Source organism: Prunus persica, chromosome G2, assembly GCF_000346465.2.
Source record: "Prunus persica cultivar Lovell chromosome G2, Prunus_persica_NCBIv2, whole genome shotgun sequence".
Lineage (NCBI taxonomy): Eukaryota > Viridiplantae > Streptophyta > Magnoliopsida > Rosales > Rosaceae > Prunus > Prunus persica.
Genome location: NC_034010.1, coordinates 19,163,657 through 19,177,407, shown reverse-complemented (window position 1 = coordinate 19,177,407; position 13,751 = coordinate 19,163,657). Strand labels below are relative to the sequence as shown.

General features: G+C 35.4%; 1 protein-coding gene across 1 annotated transcript; it reads right to left on the bottom strand.

Annotated features, from left to right (window-relative positions):
- On the bottom strand, nucleotides 557-3,893 carry LOC18785855 (probable WRKY transcription factor 12). Its single transcript, XM_007219434.2, has 5 exons — nucleotides 3,787-3,893; nucleotides 3,245-3,695; nucleotides 2,975-3,048; nucleotides 2,208-2,369; nucleotides 557-850 (listed from the first exon to the last, which is right to left on the bottom strand). Exons 2-5 carry the CDS (start codon nucleotides 3,578-3,580, stop codon nucleotides 688-690), a joined length of 735 nt encoding a protein of 244 aa, XP_007219496.1. The 5' UTR covers nucleotides 3,581-3,695; nucleotides 3,787-3,893; the 3' UTR covers nucleotides 557-687.

The following is a 13,751-nucleotide window of genomic DNA, read 5'->3' as shown; positions in this document are numbered from 1 at the left end:
TATGTGAATTTTTTTTTTCAGTAGATTAAAAAAAATATTATTTGAACTCAAATGCACAATTGTAATATCAAAGAAATTAACAAAATGTAATTTATATAACAACTTTATAAAATGCATATCAAGATTCAAACATCACTTAAATATCACTCTGTCTTCCATTTTCAAAGCAAAAGTATCAATTAGCTTTACGTAATATCTATATAATATAATTCTTTTAAAATAACATAAGTACGTATATATAGAGGTTTATATAATTTGAGACCCTAAGCAGGCAAGGACTAAGCAGCGGCCTTGCCTGCTCAAGGCGTCGCCTGCTAGGTTACCAATCAACACAAAGCTCATGATTTAAACAGTGATTTGACCCAAATTAAGAAGCTGATAATGCAAGTGGTGAGATCAAATAAACAATTGGATAAGAAATCCAAATTAATATAATTAACCCCTGGGTCTCATACAGCAGACTAAAAGCACATGCATGCCTTAGTTTCATCATAATATATACTCAGAATATGAAATTCCCAAAGAAAAAGAAATCAATCTGATAAATTACCATAAATAAATAAAAATATCTCAAAATGATCAATCTGGCAAAAGATTGTACAGAACAAGCTAATAAGGATACATTAAATATTGTTATCATTACAACAAAATTACATACTAAATATACTTGTGTTCTGTAATTGATGATTAGAAAGAGCTAAAGCATTCATGTTCAGAGGAATTAGAGTCATCGCAAGGGGTGTGGTTGTGTCTACCTTCATAGGTTGTTATCACCATTCGACAATCTTCAGACAGTCGTTCGACCCTTTTCTTCACCCGACAGTTACTGTGAGTACAGCGGTAGTAGCTTCTGCATGCATATATTTATGCCATTCAGTTTCAGCACAACAACAAAAAACTAAAACCCTCTCATGATGATCTCTAAATATATCACTCATATGCAACGTGGTATGTACTTCAGAGTGGCAAACGGTAAACCCTTTCATAATCAATTGGAAATCGGTAGAGACACAAACAATATATACATATGCATGAAAGGGTAGTTTGTAATATACACTTTTAAAAAAAAAAAGTGGCAACAGTCATCATTATTTGGTGACATTTGGTGACTGTTGTGGGGGCGACTAAAGGCTTTAGTCACTAAAAAAAAAAGCAAAAAAGGTGACTAAAAGCCTTTTTAATCACCAAAAAAGTCAAAAAAGGTGACTAATGGCGCCTCACATGTGGCGTGACTCGAGTCAAATACATAAACAACTTGAATCAGGTATGCTAAAGCACGTGACGTTGAGTTGGATATGTGAATTGCATAATAATATTAGAGCATCTAACACAAAACCAATTAGTAATAAAAGGTGGAGAAGTAACTATTATGGTAGGTTTTTCTTGATATATACAACACCAATGAATTGTGGTTTTGAGAAGAAAACATATATATACGCACAAGATAGATGATGTAAAAATATTTGTGGCGCAGGCACGTCATAGATGAAAGTACATGATCTTAGAATTGATAACAAACTTATAACTTTGTTAGACAAGCACGTAGTACTATGTGTGAAATTTAACGGTCACATGTGCTTCACGTTACTTAATTAAATTGTCTATATATTAGGAATTGTGTGTGAGAATGTGAAGAATTGTTCTACATAGGAAAATTAAGAAACCGTGCAATGATTTATAAGGATCGAATCACTCCTCAAATTGTTAGTTGGGTTTGGGACTCGAACCCCAACTTCCTTCAAGAATGATGAACATTTCCAGTTATGTAAAGTGTATTTGACATGTGTATTCTCATAATTTTTTTCTATTGGTGCCAAAAAATTGCGAATCATCTACACCATTAATTTTTAAATTTGTAAATAATTGTCACCGATTGCATACATCTAAATACTAAAAATAGACAATCATATCCTGCATATATATTCTATATACCCCTAGGCATTGGTAAACAATTAAGTAAAACCTAGGTTGAAAGTTGGTGTGCAAGGGACTTGTAGCTCAAAAGTAGTTAAAAATATTTACTCCTACACCCGAGGTCGTAGGTTCTTTTCTTCCCTCCTAATATGGCTAGTATAAAAAAAGTTGCAAGTTGGTTGAAACCATATACACATTCTGAACCTCTATAGATATGCATGTGCACCAATATATGATGTATACGATAAATATGAAAGATTAAATTAGCCATAGAAATAAAAATAAAAGTATACCTAGGATGAAGGCTGTTCTTGACAACTTTCTGGCCATATTTCCTCCATTTGTAACCATCATCAAGCACATCCACATCACTTCTGGTTTGGAAACAGAATCTTGGCTCCCTAAGCTTTCTCCTCACCTTCATCTTGCTCTTCTCTGAGCTTGAGCTCCTCCACCTGTCAAATAATTAATTAATTTCAAGCTCCTCCTCTCTTAATACATATATACTAGCTAATTGATGCATGAAAACCAGATTTACCACTCATATACTCGCTAATTAATTGATTGCCTGATCTCTTTAATTTACTTTTATACAATAATAAATATATATTATTGTATAAAAGAACAAATGAATGTGTGATACGAAAATGAGATAAAAGATCTGTATCCTGTCATGGTGGGATCTATGTAATTGGAATCTCTGTGTCAAGTACTTGATCGATATACTGCCATATGGCCACAACGAAAGACTGGCGCAGGCACACACTCAGAGAGAGAGAGAGAGAGAGAGAGAGAGAGAATATATAAGAACATGGTGTAGGACGTACAAATGGCAACACAGAAGCAATATTCTCTCTCTTCTATAAGTGGCTAAATCTTTCTAAGATTCTGGTAGAAGAGCTTTTAGAATGCATTCTTAGATGTGCGCACGCATTTGTGCATGTACATATGCATGTGTGTACTTTGGAGAGAGAGATTGAGATCTAGCTAGGTAGAGAGAGAGAGAGAGAGAGAGAGAGAGAGAGAGGAACAAATTAAAACCTATAAAGTAAGTAAATACCATGAGTTGCTGCAATCACTAGCATTACCAGTCCCATTTTCATCACTAATAGCCTTTGGATCCAACGTTCCCACCTAAATTTTCCATAAAAAAGACACAATTATAAGACTACAAAAATAAAATCCGACAACGCTTATAACTGATTCTTTCTTTGGATGAAATCTATAACCCATTTGGTGGACAGGCCAAAAAATAACATATATAACATGGAAAAGCAAGGAAATAATGTCTCCAATTTCATGCTTCTTTTCAAATTCAAGATTGAACCACCTGGTCGTTACTATTATTCCAAGAAGGTCTTGCAACAAGTAGGTCAGTATGTGTACTAAACCCCACGGTAACGCCGTTGCTGGTGGTGGTGGCGGCGGCTGAGGCACCGCTGCTGAGCTCAGCTGGCTGATGATGATGAGGGTGATGAGAATTGTTAGGCTGCTGCTGCTGTATATGTGATGATGGGGCCATGAAGCTCAAAACCTGATTATGATGAGGATGATGATCTTCGAACTGCACAAACCCCATTTCGTGGATCGATTGTTGAGGGTTTGGGGTGCTCGAAAACGAAATCTGAACTTCATAACTCGGAACCCCTCTTTGATCTCCTTCCATATATAAATATTTGTTCTTCAACTAATCAATTAAGCTCCTCTTCTTCTTCTTCTTCTTCTTCTTCTTCTTCTTCTTAGTGGAGTTAGCTGTGGTGCAAGCACTTTTTCCGTACAACCTGTTGGTATGAAAAAGGTCTGTTTGTGCAATTCACAGTGCGGTTCGTGTGGTCAACTAGTAAACGTAAAATGCTGGAAAATATTCCTTACCGTCTTCTTAAGGTTGTGTAAATGGAGGCAGTACTGTAGAGACTCAGAAAGACTTAAACAACAGCACAAGCCACTTCCATATCTTTCTTTCTCTGTCCTACTCACACATATATATATATATATATATATATGAGGATGAGCATGACAGATATATATGCTATGAACAGTATCAACAAATTATCAAAGGAATGTGTGGTTTGTGTACCACATGGGCTGGCTGGGACAAGATACTATACCCGAAAAATTAAGATATTACATGAATATATATATATATATATATTAATGTATACTGTATGCGGCAGTCGTCATACGAATTCATCCATATACATATATGTAATACGACACATTGAGCAGGGTTTATTTACGATATATATGTTAATAATATTGTACACGTGTTATAATTTAAGTATGTCGATTTGTAATATCATTATATATCACATATCAATATACACAATAATTTCTTTGTACTTTAGAATACTCTAGTGATTTGTCGTAATTTCTTTATGTTGTATCATATCTTCACTTGATTTCAGGTTTTAAAAAAAGTGGACATGAGATGAGAGCATCAGTGAATCCTATGGGGGTGGGTTTCTAAAGTATATTGCAAAATTTTAATTAATTTCCCAACCAATATTTTGACTATAATGATTTTCCTTTCTTGTATCTTATTATTATTTTTTTTTGGGTGAAAATTAGACCAAATGAATAGGGGAGTTGGACACATTTTCAGCATGCTTTCGGCCATCGAAAGTGTATGGTAGTTTATCTTTCCATGAAAACGTGTTCATTGTATTATTCTTTCTACATTGTCATTTCAAGTTTTCAACACGCAGTGGATGTCATCGTGATGAATAATCATAGTAACGTTAGTGGTATATTGCACACTCATGCATCCAGAGTCAGATAGTCTTTCCTCGTTTACATGGACAATGGTTTTAGCAATTATAAGCAGACTTCCCTAATGTCTTGTGTGGGTTTGCATGTTCCAAATTCTTTGCGTAATTTGGAATCCAAGAAAAATTGCTAATTTGATAATATTCTTATATTGGATGCGGAATTCGAATGTTGAGAGTATATACTATATTGAAGGATGTAAGTTTTGCAATAGTAGTATTTTAAAGATTTTGAACTTTTTTACGATTTTAAAGATCTTGAACTTTTTTACGATTGTCAATTGATTTTAGGTTAAATTATTCACATATTATTATTATTATTATACCACAACTTCCTACCATGAATGTACCTAGGTAATTCCGTCATTAGTCAACTAATTTGTCCTTCCCAATTTAAATTGCTTTATAAAAAACGATAATAATATATGTGCTCCTAATAGAAGAAAAACCCTAATAAATTTTCTTTTAAGTATAAAATAATATTGGCTTTGCCAAAGAGATTATGACAAAGGAAACAACTACAGAAACCCTAATAGAAGAGTGTAAGAATGTAATATAACAATAATACATCCATCGAAACTTGTTTCAAATTATATAGATGCCAATTAATTAGTGTGAGAGATGATATGACTCTGTCTTAATACTAGACATCAACATGAGAGAGAGATTTAGTCTTGAGGGCAATGAGTATTGGACGGTACATCAAACTTCCATCGATCCACGTCAACATGCCTAAGGCTTTATGGCAGTTGAAAGAAGGAAAAAGGATATAGCCTGTCAGATGCTGCCAAATCAAATTCCAATATATATTATATGCAGAAATTTGTCCACTCAGAGCACTCTTCTCTGCAGAAAGACTAAAAAAGAGAGAATAACTATAATAATAGCCCCGACAATCACATTTCCTAGCATCTGTCTCCTCCCCACTCATTTTCATCTGTTACTTCATCCACAGTACATACTCTCTCTCTCTCTCCCCCCATGAAAAGTCCCTCCCAACTCCCCCCACAACACCAACAACAGCAGCTGCAACAACAACAAACTAGAACCAGCAGATTAGTCACTCAATCAGATCCCTCTCTAATTTTTCTTTGTAGGGTACATGTAGCTAGCCTCTAATGAAATCCTTAACCAACATTGAACTTCTTTACGAAAAAGTTTGATCTCTCCTTTGCACATACTATGGACCTTGACGTTTTTTGTTTTTGTTGGATATATGGAACTTGACTTGAACTTTTCCTTACTTACAACATGATATTTTCTAATAAAAAATTTCATAAATTCTAATAATTTAGGATTTTAGTTACTTCCCTTTATTTAATTCTATTGTAATTAAGATTTATTCATTAGGGTTAACACATCTTTATAAACACCCTCATACAATGATGGACCCAGAAAATTTTCTAGAAGTAGGCTAATATTTTTTTTATGGGTAATTCATTATATTACCTATTTTTCTTAACTAAGTAAAATTTTGTAAGTCAAACACATTCATTTACATAATGAACAAATATAACATAAAGATGTACATAATATATATAAAAAAGAAACATAAAATGAAAAACATATTGTATAACATCACTGCAAAAAAAAAGGGCCATTACCGACCAACATTTTCCAAGGGTCCTGAAATTCCTTCGGTAAAAGTATTTTTTTCGACCAAAAAATGGTGTCCTTTGGAAATATGTCATGGGGCTGAAATTCGTTTCCGACAAAAAAAATACCCTCAGAAAAAGTCTCTATGGTCGTCGGAAATGTAATTTATTTGGAGGGAAGACTTAGCGCCAACTTTATTAACGACAAAAAGTATGTTTGTCGGAAATATGATGATTATTTCCGAGGGGTTTCTCATTCCGTCAGAATTGTTTGATTATTTCTGGGGAGAAATATGTCCTCTCAGAAATGCCGTTATATTTACAACCAAATTCATACTCGATGGTAATACTCGATGGTAATAGTTGTGCCATTAAACAAATTTGTGCATTTGCCAAGAAATTGAAAGAACTTAACTAGTGAAGTAGAACCCTACGCTTCTTAAGTGCATCAAAATTCTAGATTATTGAATCTGAATCAATATTCGCAGGAAGTTCTTTATGTAGATAGTAAGGGAATCTGTCAGTTATTCATCCTCCATTTTGTTGCAAGTATAGACTTCACATATTTCATAGCTGAAAATACTCGTTTTGTAGTCGTTGTAGAAACTGAAAGAGTTAATACTAAACGAATCAACCTATCAATCAAATAATATGTCTTTGTTGTTTGTTTTAACTAATCCTGATGACATAGATCAGAAAGAGTTGACATATTCCAAAAGATATCAAGATCAGATTGTACGTCATACTCAAAACTTTCTAGTTGGCTCCTCAATAAACGTAATTCTTTAGCAGTGAAATCTCTAGGATAAAATTTCTCTGCCAGCTTGCAAATATCAACCTTAAATGCTTCAAAATTATTGGTAGGGTATAAAGCAGAGCTAAGAATAAGAAATTATATTGTTCCTACACTGAATTTAGTGTTTAATTCTTCCAATTGATAATCTATGGTATCATTGAATAAATCAACCTGGTAGTGATGCTCAACTGTAATATCATCACGTTGTTTAACAGAACAACATGTACCAAATTTATAACGAGCATTCATATCTAGCATATCAATGTCATGTTTTTTTTTTAAATTGCTTGCACTTGCTCAAAGAAAATATCTCAACCATCCAATCTATTTCTTAAGAACATCTTTCATACTATGAACTAAATTTATAGCAGTCAAGATATCTTGAGATTTATATTGTAATGCTCGACAAAGACTATCAGGTAACTCCCATAATTTTTTTCCAACAAATGCAAAACAAATATGAACTCAAAAGATGTCATCATCGTGAAAGTACCAATAGCTTCCCCACATATAGATTTAGTTGCTCCATCCTTAATCAAGGTCTCAACAACTATATAAGATGTATTATACATACCAAGTCCAAAACAAAATCATAGTAAGAGCCCCAATGAGTAGCTCCAGGCCGAAGCAAGGTACCAATCTGATTCGCCCCTCTGCCTATATTATGTTCACCACTATGCAACATATGTGCAATATCAATTGCTTGCGTAGATTGTAACTTACCATTGCGCTTAGGAGAAGAAATAATAAGATTGATAATTGAATTCAAGTTTGAAAAGAATAGCCAAATGGGAGCCATATCTTTTGCGACTGCAACCAATGTTAATTGTAATATGTGAGTAAAACAATGCACATAATATGCATATGGGCAATATCTAAGAAATAATGCTTGTAGTTTATTCCATGCACCTCGCATGTTGCTAGCACCATCATATCCTTGACCTCGCATTTTATCAATTTAGAGATCATGATTAATAAGAACTTGAGATATCTCATTTTTAATTGTTGATGAACTAGTGTCTTCAACCATCACAATCTAAAAATAAATAAAAAATACCTTCCCTTACATTGCTCTCTATTAGATGCATTTTTTGCTTCATCTACAAGAATTCAATAAGTTGATTCCCCCAATTTCCTCATGGATTTTAGTTATCACTTTGTTAACAAGAATGTGTAAAATCTGCTTTTGAATCGATGGTGCTGTATTTTTAGCATTTCTTAAGGCATTCTCTAAAACAACTTCAACAACTTTATCAGTCAATTCCGCTGTATATTTTATCAATTCAATGAAATTGCCACGATTCATTGAGTCAATAGATTCATCATGACCTCTAAAAGCACATGCTTGATATATGTGAGCCACCGAATACTCTCAATTGTTACCTTGACCCATAATCGTTTCTTCATAATTTGCTCTTTCAAGTATTTATGAATAACTTTCTCAATATGTTGAGATGATTTCATTAAGTCCTTGGCACATCGTACACAATTGTTATGTGATGAAGATGGTCCTTCAACATGAAGTAAAAATGTACAATTCTTTCCATCATTAATTCTTTTTCAATTATTGAATCCATTAGTAATTAATGCAGACCCATTTGCTGGATTCTTTTAAAAATAAAGCGTGATAAAAACAATATGCCTTATATGTTGAAGGAGAATACTCTAACCATGAAAATTGTGAGAACCAAGAATATTGAAACCGACATCTTTGTTGCCCGAACATAACTCTTGGATACTCAAAAAGTTTAAGTTGATAAGGCCCCAATTTGATATAAAGCCTTTGAATCTCTTCACGTTGATTGATGAGGTGTTCACAAATTGGAATGTGTTTCTCTGGATCTCGTTCTAAAGAAGTATCATCAAACTTTTTAGATTCAACTATTTGAAGTCCGAGATGAGTAAGTGTAGGGGCTTTTTCGTTCTGGTAGCTACTGATAGGCCTAGGCTGCTGTAAAGACTCAAATGTGTGAAATTGCCTCTGAGTCTGAGTTCAAGAATCAGACCCCAAGAGTGCTTCGAAAGGGTAGCCCAGTCTTAGGAAACACCTTGGTCTTCTTATGAAACCAACAGTTGCTTACAGATAAATTCTTTGCTTGGCTTGAGAAGCTTGGGGCATGGAAGCTAAACATTCTTGAGTTTAGCATGAGAAAGAGAGAGAGAGAGAGAGAGCGAGAGAGGAAGACCAGGTTTTCTACGAGAAACAGAGGTTAAAGCAAAGGATTTCGTGAGGATTTGTTGAGGACAAAGAGAGAGACAGAGATTAGGGTGGAAGAATAGGTGCTTTGGGTAATTTTTTGGCAGCTTAACGAAGAGTTCGTTAGGCTCTGGAATGACTTGCCAAAGGAGAAGATGGGAAGAGATGGAGGAATATGGCTCGAAATTAAAGGGTTCTAAGGATAGGAGGTGAAGCTTGCTCTCTCTGGATGTCTGTCTAATGGGTAGAGGATACCCCCCTTTTATAGCCGTTGGAAGCTCTATCTTCCCAAGAAACCCTAATGGGTTCTCTCCAATTTTGCCAAGTCTTCCCTTTCATTTCTCTTCCCTTCCTTTGATTCATCCTATTTTGTGAAATCCCACTCTGTCCAAACACACAGAAACAAGATTTTTGGGAGCTCAAAAGCCTTCCCAAAGCCGTTCCAGTGGTAACCTCCCATATCTGGTTATCACTTCTCCTTCTTTCCTCTCCCGTTTCATGGCAAGAGCTGGTAAGGGAAGGAAATAGATAGCAGCGTTGGTCTAAAGGATGCCTTTTCTCATAGCAACTTGTGTGCGCTAATACCCTTTGGTCTTTTGAATAGTTTGTCTTGAGGGTTGCCTTTGGTCATGTGTTGGAGCCTCCCAACAACCTGCATATGTGAGTCATTCCTTGGCTTTTGTCGTGATTTTGTCTCCAGCCATGTGCTGGAGACTTTCAGATATTTTTCTTGGTCATTTGGGACTTCCTAAGGTACTGGGTTTGTCTATTAGGGAATGGGCCAACTTCACAAAGTGATGGATTATTTTTTATTAAGGTAATGGGTCAATTTTCTAAAGTAGTGGGCTCCTTTTTTCTCTCCTTTATGTTTACTCACATATTTGGGCTCAAGAAATGAGCTCGAGTTTTGCGGCCCCCAAGCAGCCCAAAACTTTCATTTCTCGGCTCATCAATGAGCTTCATAAATGCTCGTTACCATCCATATCACAACCCACTCAGCAAGCCCAGAGCATTTACGTGGCTTGGGCCCACTTAAGCATGTAGCATGGCTAGGCATAAAAATAATGATTTTACGCTTGGCATTGCATGTCGATTAGCGTGCTTGAATTTTATCATCTTTGAAAAGGGGTATGATGCTTGACGGGATAATTAGCATGGGCTTGTAGAGCCAGTGCCTTTTATAGGCTCATTTCAATTCTTAATGTGACGGGTTGCATATTTATTTGGCATGGCACGTGGTCGTGGCTCGTGCAAGCGTGCATGATGAATTTCGAATGCTCTAAACCAAGGTCTTTTCTTAATAAGGTGTCACACTGGGTCGAGAATTTATTTGGGCCCAACCCTGAATTTTTTGGGCATCGATGGTAAATTCCTCAAGAATTGAAGTATCAACATTAGCTATAGAAGGTGTATTCTGATTATTATTGCCACTTTTTCTGAAGAATGAATCAATAGTTTTTCCTCTTTAATAATTCAATTTGCAAAAATAAAACATATATCAACAACAAATATAAACAATAACAACCCAATATATGACACAACACAATTCTAAAATCATAAAAACTTAACAAACAAACCATATATCATAAAAACTTAACAATAACAATTAAAATTAAAAATTGAATAAAAACAAAAATTGAAGAACCACTGAAGTCTATAGATATGTTGATACAATTTTGGAGAGGAAGAAGTCGCTTCTTCTTTGGTTGTCTTTGGTTCTCTCTTGCTTTTAGGAATCTTTTTCTTTTTTCGTTTGGCTTGCTGCCTAGTTGGAGGCTTTCTTATGTGTTTTTCGTTTGATTTTTTTTACTGCATGTGTGTGTGGTTAAAGATACTTAAGTGGGTCATCCTAAGACAAGACCGATTGCTTGCTTTCAAACTTGTGTTTTAAATTTCCATTCTTCATTAGCTCGTAAACCACAAATAGGAAATCTTCCTCACTCTCGTAGCCCATTGGATTCAGAAGATTGGAATGAAATAATATTTTAAGATTTGTCATTTCTAACAGCCACTTTTAGTAAACTTCCTCTAATGGCGGGTTCACCTTTCGGAGAATGGCAACATCCATTGCCACGAAGTAACGCAAAAAAGTTAGGAGTACAAGTCTCTCTCTCCAGACAGCCCCTTATCATTAGTTCGAGCATGGTTTTCTCTACACGAATATCATAAGTGTTGTCGGTCATCATGCCTCTCCATCACTAAATAGTTGTGACAAATCATTCATGCTAAACTCGTGGAATGACGTCTCATATTCCTTCTTAAGAACACGACCACCAGTCGTTTGGGGTCTATGGTCTATGGGAAGTATTTCCTCCCAATCGAAAGTATCATCAGTCCTTATATTTGAAATATTATGAGCAGTTGGAGGTGGAACAAGGTCCTCTTCTGCATAAACAAGGGATTGAGAGAGGAGATTATCTGCTGGAGGTGGAACAAGGTCGCCTTTTGAGTTCTCCTAATTCCTAATGTTCGAGAAAATGTCATCTTTATTAATGAAACATACTAAAGATGAATTGCCCATCTCTATAACTCTAGCTAGCTAGCAAGCTCTAGGTTAAGAGCAGCTATCTCTTGCTAGGTTTAGGTGTAGGGAAAAACATATTATACTCTAAGAATGCAAATCCAAAGTAACGTTGGTTCATCGGTTATGAGAATGATAACATTGATATCCTTTCTGATGTGCGACATTTTCCTCCAAAACACACCTAAGCGTACATGGATCAAGTTTGTTACGCCAATTCTTATGGAGATGAACAAATGTCACACATCCAAAGATAAGGGGCGTAAGCATCAAAACGGAGTGCAAGGGCCTGTGTTACGTGAGCATTTTTAATGGAGTGTAAAAGTTTAAGACACTTGTAACAAGTAGGTCGCCATAACAACTGCATCTTCCCAATAGCTTTGATATATGTGAGCTCTAATAAGAAGTGCTTGGGCTATTTCCAAAATGTGTCTTAACATTTTCCATGCTATAAGGGATTTGTATTGTCATTTGATCCTTGGATCTACAAATTTCTTCACTATCTTTTTTTCTCATGACATTTTCCTTCTCCGATAAGACGCATCACTACCTCAATAATAATTACATCTTGTTGAGTTAATGGAAGCCCCTTAAACTTATGTTTGCTCATTTTGTGCATCAAGAGTTCAGTCAAGATCACGCCAAACTAATAAACATCATATTATGTAAACCATTCATTTGTTTCACCATACTTTGGAGCAGTATAAGCTATATTATTGTTGTGTAAAAGATTCTATGTCGCAATTAGGGATCTTAGTTTTGTATGCCTAAAACCAAATAACTTTACATTAAAATCCTCATCCAGTAAGAGATTTACATCTTTGAAAGTAGGATAAAACCCACTGTCCTAGATGGTGCAGTGTGATGAAATGAAATGTTGCAAGCATCTTTAATAGAAATTTTTAGCATGTAATCCTAAGACATGACCAATTGGTTGCTTTCAAGATAGGCTTTTAAATTTCCATGATTCATTAGCTCATAAACCATAAATAGAAAATCTTCCTTACTAGGGTAGCCCATCAGATTCAGAAGATTAGAATGAAACAATCTTTTAAGATATGTTATCTCCAATAGCCACTCCTAGTAAACTTCCTTTGACGACGAGTTCACCTACTGGAGAATGGCAACTTTCATTCTATTGAAGTTACACAAAAGGGTAGGAGTAAGTGTCCCCTCTCTAGATTTCCCTTGATCATAAATTCGAGCTCGGTTTTCTCTGCACGAGTATCATAAGTGTTGTTGGTCATTATACCTCTCCAACATTGAACAACATGTGACATATCATTCATGCTAAAAACGTGGAATGACATCTCATCTTCTTCCTCAAGAACACAACCACCAATAGTTGAGGGTTGTTGTCCACGGGAAGTATTTCCTTCAAATCAGAGGAATCATCAGCCCTTATATTTGAAAGACTAGGAGCAGTTGAAGGTGGAATAAGGTCCTCTCCTGCATGAACAAGGGAGTGATAAAGGAGATTATGTACTGGAAAAAATAAATATTATCGTTAAACAGATTTATTTTGATTTTAAGTTTTGGAAAGTATTAAATGTCCCGTGTTTTTTGAAGATCTCATCTACAATTAAACCTAGCCAGAGAGAATGATACATCCAAAGAAACAAAGGGTCCGTGTTACACGAGCACTTGTAACAGAGTGTGAAAGTCCAAGATGCTGGAAGGCCTACGGCTTAACAAGTAAACCGCAGTAACAACCACATCATCCCAATGGCTTCGAGGTACATGAGCTCCTATAAGAAGTGATTGGGCTGTTTCAAGAATCTGTATGTTTTTTCGTACGGTAACACTATTTTGTTACAGTGTCCAAGGACAAGTTGTCTTATGTAGAATGTCATACGGCTTAAAGTAACTTTGATGTCATGGTTTACATGTTCCTCACCATTGTCGGAGCGGAAACTTTGTATCTTGGAAGAGAACTAAGTTTGAATCTGTTTATGGAAGGACT